Raw genomic sequence first — 17784 nt, 5'->3', positions numbered from 1 at the left:
TCAAGCTAAAGTTGGCATTAAGAATCTCAGAATACAAAGTACTCCCTCACTATAAGACAATTCATTATAACATGGTCTGTGTTATAAGGCAGGTATGTCAAAGGGACCACTTATTATGTAATATTACAATTGTACCATATGCCCTCCAGATCAGCCACATAATGAACTGACAGATTTTAATCTATCTTGTTTGTTCTACTCATTAGTTATAACAAATTGCATACACCCAGATCTACTGGCTTATTATGCAATGACAGATCTGGGCTTTTATAATGCAGTTTGCAGCTAGAACTTAAAAGTATATACAGCATATATGATGCATTTCATTGTAAAGCAGCCTCATTATAAGGTGAGATGCTCCAAGATTCCTATGGATGGCATTATAATGAGGGAATACTGTAGCATGTGCTGCATTATAAGGTAGTCTGACAGCATAATGGTATATTCCAAGAATCTTACAGACAGCATTATAATGAGTACTATTATCATGTGCCACATTAAAAGGAAGTATTGTTACATGTTGGTATACTCCATGACTCCCATAGACAGAATCATAATGGGGAGTACTGTTATCATGTGCTTAATTACAAGGCAGTCTCACTATCAGGTGGTTTAATTCATGACTCACAAGGACAGCACTATAATGCGCACTGTATCTACATTTTTTGGGTTCCAATGGTTGTCATCGCCGGCAGCGGATGTGGGAGATAAGCACCCACTTCCCACTTCCTTGGAAATCCCCAATGGCTTGCATCTGATAGAACCTCTGACAACCAAATCCAGCTCCAGTCCATCACAAGTGGTGGAACCTGTTTAAACTGACTGGAGAAGGGATGACAGGCAAGTTTCTGGCACCTCAAAACCAGACGCTTCGGGCAGATGGGGCTTGTTAAAGGTAAACTCTGATTTCAAACCTTCGCTGCCTTGCAACTATACCCTCTCTTGGCAAAGGCTAAAGGGGTAAACCCCAAAAGAAAATCTGGAGATGGAGTCCCTAAGGTGACTTGGCATTGCTTTTAGTGTCATCTCGGCAACTCCTGCGACACAGCTGGTGCCATGACGTATCGGCTTGTCCTTTCCCTTGTATCCATCAGGTGCATGGATAGGGGCATCAGCTGCATGGGCAACAGTTGTTTCTCCATATCACCCTGACCAGGCTTGCACCCTGGAAAGGACGCTCCAGCTTCGCTCTACAGCATCGACACAACACAAAAAGCAGCAGTTTACCGGTTATAAGTCACTGCTCGATTGGTGTAGAGCCAGATGCCAGGGGTTGCTTCTGATGGTGGAAGAGACCAACAGGTTTCACTGGACAGCTACCGCCTGCCTCAAACTGGGCAGCCCGCAGTCAATAAGGTGCCGTCCCGCCACAGTTCACCTGCCTTGCTGGATGCGTAAGGCTTAAGGTATGTGAGTACCTGACAAGCGTACTGCAACTACTGTACCAAGAAATAACAAAAGAAAACCAACAAGGAAACCTCCAATCCTCAAACTAGGTACCTGGAATGTCCGGACCATGCTGACTGGGCTTTCAGATGATCTCCAGACAATCAGTGATGTTCCAAAGACTTCAGTCATCAATGACAAACTTGCAAGACTCCAGGTCGACATGGCCTCGCTACAGGAGATATGACTACCAGATTCCGGGTCCCTCAGAGAAAAGAACTACCGGGTACATGTTCTTCTGGCAAAGAAAGAGCACCGACGAAGCCAGAGAGTTTGGTGTTGGATTCGCTGTCTGGAACACTCTGCTGGGGATGACAGAACCCTGCCAACACGGAAATGGAAGACTGCAATCCCTCTGCCTCCCCACTACAACCAGGCCTGTCAACCTGATCAGCATTTACACTCCCACAATAAACGCCACCACAGATACCAAGGATGAGTTCTACGGTGAGTCAGACTCGCTCATCAACAAAATTCCCAAGGAAGAGAACTTGATTTTGCTGGGCGACTTCAATGCTAGGGTGGGTGCCAACCATGACTCTTGGTCTTCCTGTTTTGGCAAGTTTGGCGTTGGGAAGATGGATGAGAACGGGCAGCACCTTCAAGAGATCTGCTTGTACCACGACCTCAGCATCACCAATTCATTCTTTCAGACAAAGCCACAGCATAAAGTGTCTTGGAGGCATCCCCGGTCTAAACACTGGCACCAGCTGGACTTGATCATTACAAGACAGTCTGCCATGAAGGGTGTACTTCTTACCCATACCTTCCACAGCGCTGACTGCGACACTGACCACTCGCTAGTGTGCTGCAAAATGAAACTTAAGCCAAAGAAGATCCACCGCTCTAGGCAAGAGGGTAAACCACGCACTGATGTGAGCAAAACGTATCATCCAGACAATGCTGAGTAATTCACCTATGTTCTTTCCAAGACGTTTGATTCAGAACCTCCCAATGGCAGTGCCAAAGAAAGATGGGATCAGATCAGAGAGACTGTGTACAGCAAGCCACACAAATCTTTGGTAAGAAGCAATCAAACAACAATTACTGTTTTAAGGCTAACTCCACCACACTCATGCCAGCCATAGAAGAGTGTCGCAGTGTTCACCTGCAATACAAGCGATCCCCCTGCCAGAAGACACTACAGGTATACAGGTCTACCAGAAGCAAAGTGCAGAGATTAGCACGGCAGTGTGCCAATGAATACTGGCTTCAGCTCTATCAGAGCATCCAGTCAGCAGCAGATATCGGAAACATCAGAGGCATGTACGTTGGCATAAAGAAAGCAATGGGTCCCACAAAGAAAGTGACAGCACCACTGAAGTCTGCTGCAGGTGATACCATCCAAAACAAGGGGAAGCAGATGGAGAGTTGGGTGGAATACTACTCTAAACTGTACTCCAAAGAGAACCACGTGACCAACGATGCCTTCAAAGCCATTGAAAACCTCCCTCTCATGGCCAAACTGGACGAGAAACTTACTGTAGCTGAATTAAAGAAGGCCTTAGAGAAACTGTCCTTAGGTAAAGCCCCAGGGAAGGATGTCATCCCAGCAGAAGTCATCAAGTGCGGCTGTAGCATGCTGGTCACACACCTGCACGACCTCCTCTGCCAGTGCTGGGATAAGGGTGCTGTGCCTCAGGACATGAGAGATGCCAATATCGTAACCCTGAACAAGAATAAGGGTGACAGAAGCAACTGCAACAACTACATATCCCTTCTCAGCATCGTGGGTAAAGTTTTCCTTCGCATCATCCTGAACAGACTGCAGACGCTTGCTGACAGAGTGTATCCAGAGTCGCAGTGTGGGTTCCGTGCAGAGAGGTCCACAATCAACATAATCTTCTCTGTCAGGCAACTGCAGGAAAAATGTAGAGAACAACACAGTCCCCTCTTCCTGGCCTTTATAGACCTCACCAAGGCATTCGATCTGGTCAGCAGAGACGGACTCTTCACAATCCTGGCAAAAATTGGATGCCCTCCTAAGCCGCTAAGCATGATCCAGTCCTTCCACAATAACATGAAAGGCACAGTGCAATACAATGGCACATCTGACCCCTTTGACATCCACAGTGGAGTGAAACAGGGCTGTGTCCTTGCCCCCACGCTCTTCAGCATCTTCTTTGCAGCCCTGCTCAAGTACACCTTTGGAACGTCCACAGAAGGGATCTACCTGAACACGCGATCAGACGGCATACTGTTCAACCTGGCATGACTGAAGGCAAAGAGCAAAGTGCGTGAAGCAACCATCAGGGACATGCTCTTTGTAGATGCTGCTGCTCTAGCCACTCACACAGAAGCTGAGCTACAGCGCCTGATGGACCGCTTTGCTAAAGCATGCGATGACTTTGGGTTGACCATCAGCCTAAAGAAAACAAATGTGATGGTTCAGGATGCAGACCCCCAAAGCATCATCATCAACAACTACGAACTTGAGGTGGCTCTGCCATCATCAACAACCTCTCGCTCGATGCTGAGCTCAACAAGCGGATAGGAAAGGCATCAACAACTCTCTCCAGGTTGTCACAGAGAGTGTGGAACAACAGCATGCTGACCCTGAACACTAAGATCTCAGTGTACCATGCCTGCGTGCTAAGCACTCTCCTGTATGCCAGTGAAACCTGGAATCCTCACAAGAGAAAAGACTGAGCACCTTTCACATGCGATGCCTCCGACGCATACTTGGGATCACTGGGAGTGAGCGAGTAACAAACAACAAGGTGCTTTAACGTGCCAAGATTCCCAGCATGGTCACACTCCTCTGCCAACGTAGCATCAGATGGCTGGACCATGTATGTCGGATGGATGACGGACGGATCCCCAAAGACATTCTTTATTTGAAACTTGCCTCAGGCAAAAGGTCGATCGGAAGGCCACAGCTCCACTTCAAGAATGTCTGCAAGTGCGACATGAAAGCCCTTGACATCAATGTCAACACCTGGGAAGAGCTTGCTCTAGACAGGTCCAGCTGGTGACATGCTCTGATCACTGGTCTAAAAGCCGGCGAGGACAAGCTACGCTTGCTAGCTGATGAAAAAGTGATCACAGGGGAAGAAGAAGCAGCTCCTTCCCACACCAGACACAACCTTCAAGCACAGCAAGGACTTCCACTCCCGTGTTGGGCTATATAGCCATAGCAGACGCTGAACAACATCCAAAAGAGACATCTCTCATGGGCACACTTCCATTGTCTCTCTAGATTAATGGATGCCAACATCATCTACAGTCAGACTACAGCATTACATCCTTTGAATCAGCCATGGTACAGTCAGACTACAGCATTATATGCTTTGAATCTGTCACTGCAGTCAGACTACAGCATTACATGCTTTGAATCTGTCATTGTAGAGTAAGTCTACAGCATTACAATCTTTGACTCTTTCATTGTATAGTCAGAATACAGCATTACATCCTTTGAATCTGTTGTGGAAGAGTCAGGCTACAGCATTACCTCCTTTGAATCAGCCATAGTACAGTCCGACTACAGCATTACTTCCTTTGAATCAGCCATGGTACAGTCAGACTACAGCATTACATCCTTTTGATCAGTTACGGTACAGTCAGACTACAGCACTACAAGCTTTGAATCTGTTATTGTAGAGTAAGTCTACAGCATTACATGCTTTGAATCTGTCATTGTAGAGTGAGACAGCATGGTTTTCTTCAATTTCCTTGTCTGCTAAAATAACAATTTCCACTTTCCAGGACAAGGCTTTAATAGTGGATAAGGAAATTATAGCAAACCACAGAAATAAAGGCTGTAGTGTTTTCTATAAAATTTAATATACTCTTCCGTACATTTTTTTATTGATGAATATAAACATATTCTCAACAGAAGCTTAAGCTAATTCAAAATCTTAAAGACATTTCTGCCAACCAATGAATCTGATCATCTTTAGCTTATTTGGCAGCAAGTGCCCTCTATTCAGTATGCTTTGGATGCATTCTATTCAGTTAGTCTAAATCAACTGTAATGCTCGTCTTTTTTTTCATTCCTGAGTCTTTTTTATTTGCGCTATGTGCACCTCAGATGGAATGTTCTTGTGCTAAAAGATCAAAAATAAGGGTCATCAGAACCAAGGCATGGCCTAAAATGAACCCTGATGTAGCAATAGAAATCAATAGACACTGGTTATCTAGCATATACAGAAGCTGGAAAATCTCTGGTATGTGATAATAAGTTATCCCCCTTAAAATGTTTCCACATGAACTTTATGCATAATACCATGAAAATGTAAATTTAAATCATTCACCAATTTATCACCATTTACAGTACTGTCTATATTTACTGAGCATGTATTCCATACAGAAAAAGTAATTTAGACAGAAATTTAACTGTGGTGACATAGTAGACAATCCCCTTAATCTGCCGACCAAACAGAACCATGTGCTTTGTATGTTGTCATGCTACTGTGAATGTGCATCATATAAAAGTCATAAATTAATAACTGCCTAATGTTGTAAATGTCAGTGACTTCTCCAGTTTCTGTCAAGATTCCAATACCTAACATGGTGATACCAAGCCAATCAACAAAATTCTGAAAACTCCTTTGGAAATTATGTAGGTGCTTTCTTTTTATGATTTTTATCAAGAATTGTTTTTTCCTCAAAAAGTTCACACAGTTATGAACTTTGTGAGTGAAATAATATTGACCTGATTTTAGGACATAACTCTTATCACATGAATCTCACATCCAAGACACGGTGAAAAATGATTTGATAATTTTTTTATTTAGCACAATAATATTTCATTCTGAGAATCCCTCTGATTCTGAATGAATACAGTTATGCTTTCACAGCAACTTTAACATCACTGACCACTCTCTTAATTAACATCAACAACCACTCTTAATTAATGTCAATTTTAGCGATTCCTTGACGATTTGTAAAAAAATTCAAAAATCCTTGTTAGCACATTAACCCCTGGTGACGAGTTTAAGTGGCAGGAGGTAGTAGCCTATTGCTGAGCTCTGTAGCGTCAAGGTCATGTATGATACACTAAAGTGGGTGGTATTATAGAAAGGTAGACAGATGTAGCTCTACAACGATACCAAATAATCTGGAATTTCTAGTTGCACTACAAAATACAGAGAGAAAAACCTCATTTTTTCAACCCGATTTTTTTTCTACCCAAAATTGGCCCGTGGTTGGAATCTGATTTTGTGTCCAGATTTTAGACTTTTTGATCTCAGATCTAACGCAAACTGGTATGAACTGCAAACAGACAGATGAACCTTTGCAAAAAGTAGGATAAGATGGGCATTTGGAATAAAGAGTGGTCCCAATACGAAAATATTGGGTCCATTAAGCAACAAACAAAAAAAACTCCAGCTTTTACCCTTCTGCTTATGCGCGAGCCAAATAGCCAATGAAAAATGATGTTTCAAACACAACTAGGCAGTATGTTATTGGAAGATCACCTGGAAGTTGGTGATTTTGGATGTATTCAGAAGTAGCTTTCAAAATTTGTTTCCTACTCGAATATCAGACAAAAACGTCAAAAACCTCCAAGGGTTAATGTGTTAATATCAGTCTTTGCAGAATCACTTTCAGTTGTGTTCAAATATAATTTGAGGTGAATTATTTATATCAATTTTTCATTGAAATGACAATGTGCTCCTTGATATTTTGGCCTAAAACACTACATTGGGATTATTATGAATTCATTTAAAGACATTCTGGATTATATTATTGTGATATATCAAGACTTGGAATGTCAGCATATTCAAGGCTATTTGTTCATCAAGACATTCAAAACCTGAAATTCATTTGGAACAATCTATACTTTTGGACTTTTAGGATTACTTGGGGCTTAATTCACAATACTTCATGTTCCTTTTAAATCTTTACTTTGTATTTTTGGGAAATACATTATTTGTTTAATTTTACTAAACTTGTTCGTTTTGCTTTTTCTGTTACTTTGTTTTAAGATTATAGAGTCATAATACAGTACACTGGTAAAAATGTTATGGTCTGTTCTTAAAATATCTTAAATAACAAATTGTAATAATGGATGGCATGACACAAAATGCCGACTATGCAATGGCAGCTGTCTAAAGAACTTTAAAATAGACAATGAAATCAGATAAACTCAAGAAATATTCTACATTCATAACTGTACCATTTCACAGCTCACGATTCAATTGAACAACAAGGAAGTGTGGAAAATAGTGGCCACATAGGATGTTACAGAGATTGTCAACTTCTGACAGTGGTGAAACAAAACAGATGGTCAAATTGATGGCATAAGTGTAACTGAAAACTCTTCAGAACATCTGATCAACAATAATGTACTTTTCTACATATTTGTCAATTAATGACCATTACCCAGTACTTGTGGACTGGAATTCAACTAAAAGTTGTGCAAGAAAATGCACACCAACCTATAAATTATTGATTGCTTTGAAATTGTTTGGATGCATAGCTATGTAAAAATATTGATTTTTCATAATGGGAAATACTCCAACATTTCAACAGCAACCATCCTTAGAAGATCAAATGTCAACAAAACCATGATTTAAAACATCAAATGAATGCATACATTTTATATTTCTCAGGGCCACTAACAACAAACACTACATGAAAATATAAGCTCCTGTTAGAATAGTACAGACTGAAAAATTTGTGTACATTGTCAGTCTTGTTTTTATCACAACTTTTTTAAACAGAAAGCTGGGATAACATTCCCCTGACAATCGAGAGAGGTGTGTATCTATGATGAAATGGAACTCGTATTCATTTCTGACAGAAACCCAAAACCTGTGACACAATTGTGCATTGTCTGTAGTTGTGCACAACAGCTTTTGGAATTCTAATCCACCCCCACCCTTCCGGGCCATCAGAACTTGCAGGATCGGGGCCCTTTTGACCCTGAACAATTTGCATACCAAATGTGTAGTAATTTATGAGGTTTTCATTATCATGCAGCTCCTAGACCACTCGTGACATAAAACTTTTGGATAAGACTGAAGGTGGACTGTAGACACACACAATGGTCTTAAAATTTGAACACAACCCCAAATAGTGGAGCTTCAGGTTGGAATATGGTCACTGGGTCAAAATTATAAAATGATTGACATCCCCACCCAATATAATTTGGGCCTTATGCCGGCAATTATGGTAGAATGCATAAAATTAATTTTTGCTCTATAGGTATCATTCTATATTGCATTCTGACATTTACTGATTAAATGGATGAAGCAAAGCTACAAAGAACACAGGGGTCTATATATATTGCCTACTATAACTGATATTAATATTAAACCTTTGACTAAACTTTAAAGAATAAAACTTATCTTTTAATTTGACCTTTAGCCAACAGAATTATATGGCGTTCTTCACGTGTGTGTGTGATCTGGATTTTTAATGTAGTTTTAACAATTTTTCAGTCATGTCTGCTGTGTCGCAGTTTATAGTGATGCCTAGCAGCAGGGGCATCATGCTGCAGGCATAAAGCATCATGTCCCGCCCAGTCACATTATCCAAGCGAGGCAGCTCTTTGTACCATTTGTATAAGTCTTTGGTATGATTCAGCCGGGCTTCAAACCTGTGACCTCCTGTATCCGAGGCGGATCCTCAAACCAATTGGCCACAAAAGGCATTCTGAATTGCACTGAATAACAATAGTAGTGTAATTTATGATTTCTCATGATGTCTTTCATACGGTCTTTAATTTACGAATGAGAAACATTTTCATTTTCAATGCTACACATAAACGTAACTGCATAATACTATATTGTAATGTTAAAACAGTTTGTATGCTTAGATGTATGAAATATTCTTCATTTCATCTTGCATAACAATTTTAAAATTTGTTAAACAGTTTTAATAGTAGATGTACTCATGAGGGGTTAAAAAAATATTTTAAGAATTCCATATTCCATAAATATGGAAGTCTTTTTATTTTTGGTTGCTAAACTCTCTATACAAGAAATATACATGGTGAATTAGAGCTAAACTGCTATCAAAAAGTCAAATGTCAGTTAGACATGAGTTTTGACAGCTGCAGGGCAAAATTATGCCAAATGAATGAATCATTAAATGCACCGAATTTTCAATTATTGTTCAATTTGAAAAGCATATGCAATTACTAATTATAATTCAAGGTCACAAAAGTTGATTTGATTCATCTATATCATCACCATTTGCACCTAATTATAATGTATTTAGTTGGAAGAGAATACTGGCCTTGACCCGCATATAGAGTCTTGCATGCTAGCTCTGTACACTTATACATTTGATGTTGTATCCATGTAACAGGAAACATGACTGTGACCAACATTTGAAAAACTGACCCCACTAGTGAAGTATACAATCTTTAAAACTTAAGTTAATACAGGGTAGAGGTGCAAGACGTACAGCCTGTGGGAACCATGCTGCCTGCTGATACATCTGTGTGGCGCATGTCTTATATTTAAGCATGTGTATCTATCCTTTTATTATTAAGAACATAAAACCTTCACAGTGTCCACAAGTATGTTGTGGCCGGGTGGTCTAAAGCGCTCTCCGTTACGGATCACTGCCATCTCACCTCTGTCTGCGTGAGTTCGAGTCTCGGATTCGGCTAATGTGGATATGTGAGAAAGCTTGCCGGTAGCTTCTCGTGGGTCGGTGGTTCTTTTCAGGTTTTTCCGGGTTCTTCCTCCACCATTAATACTGGCCGCCATGTGTAGCCTATCATGTGCTGAAAAAATGGCGTTAAACCCTACAACAACAACAACACAAGTATGTTGTCAGATTCATTCAGTTTTCAGTGACATTATGAATAAATATCTCATTCACTAAACTGTGTTCAGTGTTTTTTTCTAGATTCAGTCATAACCTGGCTTCATCCTGTAGTGTTACACTGGGTGTGGATGTGGCATATGGCAAGATCATCAGCATAACAAATGGCCAGGACCATTAAATCATCCAGTGCACTATGCAAAGGCAGATCTGGGTATACACTGCTCTCTTAATAAGGAGATGGAGCAGTGTGGACTGTTTTATCAACCAGTGCACTATTCCACAGCAGATCAGGATATACACTACAACTGAAAAGGTTGCTTCCTTGCTCAAGATAATTCATAGTCATGACAAAATGATCAAGCTGTTAAATTGTTGAGTTAATAAATTTAAATATATTTTGACGATTTGTTTCATTTTAAATGTAAAATTCTTTGTAGTATTTATAAATAATGACAAACAAGGGCACCTTGTCCTTCTATAATTTACATTTTAGATGTAAGGATTTGGGGCATTGCAACAGTATTTGAGTTACTTAAGACTGATCAGCCATAAAAAAAGTTGCTTTCATTTAACAAAGTTGTAGAACAAAAATAAGACAACGCAAGAAAGTAATATTTTTATCAGGTTAATATATGCATTTCATTAAATGAGATTACTCCTGTACATTTATTAATATTTTGAACTCTTGAGCAAAGATATAACTGTATGACCCAAAAAAAATTCTCTTAGTAACTGATTATAACTGATTATCAGTTGGTTAAGTGGAACCAATTATCGATTATGAAATTCTGATTGATTCCCAACACTATGACCATGACTCTATACTGATGTGTTCCTTGATCCTTGTTTCTAACACGGCCTGTTATGACATTCATACGGTAACACTGAAGGATGATTCTTCCAGGAGGCCAATTTCAAATCTAGCCTCTCTTCTCGTCATACATCTAGCAGGACATCACGTCCAAGATGACTTAGGATACAAGTGAATAGGTTGCTTCCTTGCTCTGGATACTTCATGATCCTTAGTCATTTCCCATACTCAAAGCGTAACTATCTTAAGAGTTCAAAACTTTCGGCAATATCACACAGCCATCAGCAGCGACTAATGAGCATGTGACTCATAATGGACCATGTGTTGCCAAACAATTTGAACTCTTAAGACATTTATTCTCCAAGTATTGGAACTGACTAATGATCAGGACATACAGCGTCCACTTGACATTATAATTAAAAGAAACAACATGGACTATTTATTAAACCAGTGCACAATGCCATGGCAAATCTGAATATATACTGTACACTTGAAATTATTCAATAAAACAAACAGCATGGACTGTTAAATCAACCAGTGTATTTTGTCAGTGCAGATCTGGGTCTATTCTGTTCAATGACGTACACACAAAGAAAAAGCAATATGTCAATTGGCATGTACACTGTACATGTATATAACAATGTACAGGCATAATGGATTTTAACCTATATTCTCTCCATTGTCCTAGATATAGGTAACCTTTCACACAAATTATTATCTTGCCTGTCAACTGTAATCTACACATAAACATATGCTGTAAGGTCATTATTGATATAACCAGTGAAGGAAGCATGTGATGTACCCAAACGTACAGATTGTTGGCTTACAATCAGATTATGTAAACATGGGTATATATGTTCCATATCTCTTGCACCTCTTGATGTATTGGGCTTTATCTTTAGCTCCCAACAACCTTTAGAGTTCAGTGTCCTCAGAAACATTTGTAAAATGTTCAAACGAGTTCGTCCATTATTTAGGAAACTAGAAAGAATAATCTAGATGAAAACTTCAACAGTACTACTTAAATACTATTTAAAACCATAAATGTATTCACCAAACAAACATGCCCATCACCATGATTGAAAAACTTTTAAAATTGCAAAACTTAACAGCTTGATGAATAAACATATAGAAGGATTACACTATATGCCACACCACTACTTTTGTGGGAAACAAAACAAAAAACACATGTGTATAAAAATTTGTTTTGATTATTAAAGAAATTTTTATTGGTTAGTTATATAATCAGCAAAAGGACCTAACTGCAACTGCCTTTAACACCAATTCTTTGATTCTAAAATTCGATTAAATTCATCAAGAAATAAATATTATCTAAATAAACTGATTTATAAGATTAATGACCAAATGATAAAAAAGGCTTTAGTTATATGTATACATTGAATTAACTCCCTTTCTGCATACAAGTTAAAGGAAGCAGAAATACAAGATATATTTTTTTTATAAAACTGGCATGGTTTGTTTTACCATTAAATAGTTGTTTTGTAATCAGTGTTAAACCCATCACAGCTTATTTTTGTCCAAGTCACTATATATATATATATATATATATATATATATATATATATATATATATATATATATATATATATATATATATTTAGTTCCTATCCAAAACATGCATCTTTCTCCCACTTCCTGTTTGCTAAAAAAAAGTCACTGGTTTTCATACTTAAACTTTAAAGCTTTTATCTGTCATGAATTAAGTTTCTGTTGCCACAGTGTCAGCAAGATACAATCTGGCAATTCCTGTCAATCTGGCAATTCCTGTTCATGTTAACAATTTATTTCATGGCAAAACTTTCTTCTTTCACAAATGTGAGACAAAGATGTACATACATGAACATTTGTTTTCTTTTAAATTCAATGTTTCAAATGGCTACATTTTACACTTGCATATAAACTGGATCCAGCTATGAACTCAGGTCTCAATATCACTGTCATAAATCTCATCCAGGACCAGTGCAGTAGGTTTGCTAATTTCAGTAGTAAAGTCTGATCGCTAGTAAAGTTTAAGTTGTTACCAGTCTGTGCTTATTTACAAAATCTTAATGATAGGAATATGTCCAAATTCCATCATATCTACTAGTGTAAATCCTTGTGATTCAATTACTCCACAGATAATTAAGACAATTAGGATTTCACATGTGTTTTAAAATGAGGCTCTATAAATAAGATTTATAAGATAAAGGTGTATGTTAAAAATACAAGCCACATTTACGTCCTTGCAAAATCATCACTGAAGTGTTATATTCATCAAAATCACTATTACGGTCAACCAGTCTGTTCCTGGCAGTGTGACAGGAGTTGGGATGGGGGGGGGGGGACAGGGTGAAGGGGCAACTACCTCCAGACTCCAGGCAAAGGGGGTATTATCAGGAGCTTTTTTCTGTCGAACAAGGGCAATTCCTGACAAAACAATATCTGGGGTAAGAAGTTGGCAATTTACATAAAAATTGTTTATTGTAACAAAGTGGGGGTGCCAACTTAAGATCATTGGTCCCACCTACCTTGAACACTCCTGCCACAACTGCATTTTCTGACTTTGAAGATTAGCTATCACTAATACACATATTCTGTTCAAATGCCTTGTATTGTGTGAATACATGTTGTGAAAACCCTCCCAATACTGATATGTCATAACAAGAGCTCTACTCACCCTACTTTCACTGTAGCATGAGGGTTAGTGCCTTCAATCATTTGCATGTGGAGTTACAATGTGTAATAATCAGGATGAATGAGGTCTTTATCTTTTTCTTTTATTAAGATAGTTGTTTTTCTGGATGACAAGGCTATAAAAAATGTTCACTGAGTCATTTTTTTACAGTCAATTTCTGGAGAATTATTTACTAGATTTATTTTTGTACAAACTTGTAAATATTTTCAAGCATTTGTATCCATGGTCATTTTCTAAAGGTACATTCTGTACTTCTGAATTAAGAATGATGGTGATGTTACAGAAATAAAAACTGCTGTTAATCTAGATATGTCTGACATTATTTTGTAGGAGGGATTAGTGAAGCTTTAACACTAGCAAATTTCTCCGTTTCCTAATCCTTCTGGCTATAAGGAAATTAATGATAAATTCAGGACCTGAAGCTTCCAATGAATAGTCCAAACCAAAAGCATAGACTATCTCTGCCAATACATTATGGGATGGCAGATCTGGGTCTCTGCTGCTCACACTTGAATCTTACTTACACTAAAGTATATACTGAACATCATGGTCTGGTATCAATGCCAAATACTTCATTTCAGGACATCAGATTTCCTATGCCAACAGGGCAGTCTGAGATCATTTCAGGACATCAGATTTCCTATGCCAACAGGGCAGTCTGAGATCATTTCAGGACATCAGATTTCCTATGCTAACATGACAGTCTGAGATCATTTCAGGACATCAGATTTCCTATGCCAACAGGACAGTCTGAGATCATTCAAGGACATCAGATTTCCTATGCCAACAGGACAGTCTGAGATCATTTCAGGACATCATATTTCCTATGCCAACAGGACAGTCTGAGATCATTTCAGGACATCAGATTTCCTATGCCAATAGGGCAGTCTGAGATGGAGTCACATCTTAAACCATGAATATGTATAAGAACTATACATGAAATGGTGCCAAAAATGAAAGCCTAAAAAATATCAAAGAACAGGCATATGAATCACATATTTTCACCAGGTGTTCAAAAGTTTTAACACAATGCTAACCTAATATTGTGTGTACACCAATTGAATAATGTTAATTGCACATCAGCTCTTCAATGTTTGGACCATATAATGCATTCATTTCACACCATTTTGATTTGGGCTGCATAATTTAGCTTCTAATATCTCAATGAATTTTGTTGTTGTTGTTGTTGTTCTAGGGTTTAACACCATTTTTCAGCACAAGATAGGCCATATATGGCGGCCAGTATAACTGGTGGAGGAAGAACCCTGGAAAACCCAGGAAAGAACCACCGACCCACGAGAAGCTACTGGCAGGCTTTCCCACGTACCCACGCTAGCCGAGCCTTGGACTCGAACATACGCAGACAGAGGTGAGATGGCAGTGATCCGGAACGGTGAGCGCTTTAGACCACTCGGCCACTCGGGGCCCCCAATGAATTTTGTAGATGATTATATCCAATTAAGGCTTTGTAAAAAAAAAGAGTAAATTAGAAAAAGTTAATGAAACCAGAAATGTGATATTACCTGTATCCAGCCAAGATGTTCATGAGAGATGACTTTCCTGCCCCTGAGGGGCCCATTATTGCAGTTAGCTCCCCTGACTTAAATTTCCCCGAGATATTCTTCAAAATGTCCTTTTTGCCTGGAAAGAAGAAAATAGTGTAATATCAATTGGCTGTTTTAAGATATGCATGACAACCATTTAGAATACATATCAATCAATATATAAAATAAACATATTTAGATAATAACCATTCATGGTAGATCGTGAACAAAAACTAATTTCATTCTTATACATTTTTGAAGTCTCAAATTAGATCAGCAGGAGGGGAAAATGTTCCTTTGCTACTTTTAAGTGAATCCAAATGACTATTACAGCATAGCCTGCATGGCTACAAGAATTATGGTACATACATCTACTAGCATTAAAGTTGGGTGCAACCTGCACTGATCAAGCTCTATAATACACCAGCAGGTCTATGCAGAGTGTCAGAAATAATCCATAAAGCAAACAACATTGACCCTGATCTGGTGACACATTATGTGAAGGCAGATCAAGGTCTATAAAGCACAGCAGGTCTATGCAGAGTGTCAGAAGTAATCCATAAAGCAAACAACATTGACCCTGATCTGGCGACACATTATGTGAAGGCAGATCAAGGTCTGTAAAGCACAGCAGGTCTATGCAGAGTGTCAGGAGTAATCCATAACTATAAACAACATTGATCCTGATCTGACGAAACATCAAGTGAAGGCAGATCAAGCTCTATAATGCACCAGCAGGTCTATGCACAGTGTATGGAGTAATCCATAAAGCAAAAAACATTTACCCTGATCTGGTGACACATTATGTGAAGGCAGATCAATGTCTATGGTGTTTATAGTTGGACATATGGCTGAGTATATATGATGGGTGTTTCTGATCCGTTATTTGGGTGGGACACAGGCATGGTTTTATTAATCCTTTTTAGACCTAGATTTATAGCTTTGCTAATGTAAGAATTTCAGCCTATCTTATTTTAACACGCTAGTTTATTTGATAGCAGTGACACTATGGCTATAATGACTTGGAGCAAGATTAAAATCCAGACCGAAACTCCAATTCCAGAACCAGTCAATATTTTACTTTCAAAAAGGTGGATTTGAAAATTGTTCATTTTTCAGATGCAACAAAACCTCATTAACTGACTGACCCCATACAATTCTTTTCATTTTTGCCTCAAATAGGGATAGGAAATACAATATTGGGGTTACTTGTGAATACATCCAAATACAACCGTTTCTGGGAGATTTTCATTAAGCGCACAAAAGATGATGCTTCTGGCTGGCCATTTCCATGTGCATATGCAGAAGTGTGAAAATGAGATTTTTTTTGTATTGGACCCATGATTTGTGTGTCCTGGTCCCATTTTACTCCAAATTTCAAATTCATCCTATCTTTTGGAAAGTTTCATCTGTCAGTATTCAGTATGGACCAGTATACAAATCGTCTAAGTTCCAGACAAACTCTGGTTATAAAACTTTGAAGATTAAAAAATCAGTTCTCAAAACTTGTTTTTTTCTGCTCTATTGTTTAATATGAATAAAAAGTTTACATTATTTGCTATCTTTTGCAGAGCCACATTTTTCTCCTTTTCTGTAATAGCACATGCTTTGGTGTATCATAAACGATGATATTACAGAGCAAGGTAGTAGGGTACAACCTCATGATGCATAAAGATGGCACACAGTCTATGGAATAATATGTATGAACCTTGCTTATTTTGAAAAAGGCAAAGACCTTGATGATTATGTAACCATCAAAGTTGCAAGTTTGATTTAAGTCTAAGAAGAAATGTGACCTGTAGAATGTCAGCCAATCAGATGCAGGATCACCTCATTCTTATGTATACATTGTTATGTATATTTGATTTAATTTAATTGTCTGTTTGTAATTTTTTTTATTTATTTCATTACATGTCAATGTAATATAATTCTGTTTACTAGGAATTTGATATTTTCCAGAAAATTTAGTTTGAACTGAATCTTTTCATAAATACCTAATAAAGAAACACTGTTTCTATTTTTGACCTAGCTCCTGGCCTTGATTTGGGGTCAAGTAAACAACTTTCTTTTTTTAAATTCATTTTTGGTGTGTGAATGGTGGAGGTGAAATCGAGGCTGTACTGTGCTACATGCCATTAAACTTGAAGATACCTTCTAAATCAGTCTAGAATGTGGTCATGTGACCTCATCTGGGAATCTGTTTTGTGTCTCAAGTTACTGTATAACCTTTGTTTAGAGATTTTTCTCAGTTTGGGCTTTTACACTGGAAGTGTTTGTTTGTGACCAGTTTGGAGTTAATATATTAACATTTTTATTCAAATTATTTGGATTCTAAAAGGATAATTCTTTTTCCTGGAAATATTTGAGTGCTCATACAGAATTTTTGGACAAAGACATTTATTTCTATTTTATTCGGAAATTCAAACACTGGAATATTGTTTGTGGATAAAAAAAGAACTGTAGACACATCTGTACAATAAATGCTAAAGTATACGTCATCACCTTCCATCTTGGATTTTTCGTTCCAACTTGAACTTGAATACATTAGAACTTTTCATTAC

The 17784-nt window shown here is 38.2% G+C and overlaps 1 protein-coding gene across 2 annotated transcripts in view; it reads right to left on the bottom strand.

The window, feature by feature from the left end:
* The window catches only part of LOC149794471 (ATP-binding cassette sub-family G member 1-like), an 85442-nt gene that overhangs the window by 53463 nt on the left and 14195 nt on the right, over positions 1-17784 (bottom strand). For both annotated transcript variants that reach the window (XM_089968712.1, XM_089968713.1), the window contains exon 2: positions 15203-15320. In XM_089968712.1, the coding sequence (XP_089824838.1) occupies positions 15203-15320 (118 nt within the window). The remainder of the gene's footprint in view (positions 1-15202; positions 15321-17784) is intronic.

Source organism: Sinohyriopsis cumingii, chromosome 8, assembly GCF_028554795.1.
Source record: "Sinohyriopsis cumingii isolate HCF-2022 chromosome 8, ASM2855479v2, whole genome shotgun sequence".
Classification (NCBI taxonomy): domain Eukaryota; kingdom Metazoa; phylum Mollusca; class Bivalvia; order Unionida; family Unionidae; genus Sinohyriopsis; species Sinohyriopsis cumingii.
Note: the sequence above shows the minus strand (reverse complement) of the source record. Positions and strands in the feature narration are given on the sequence as shown.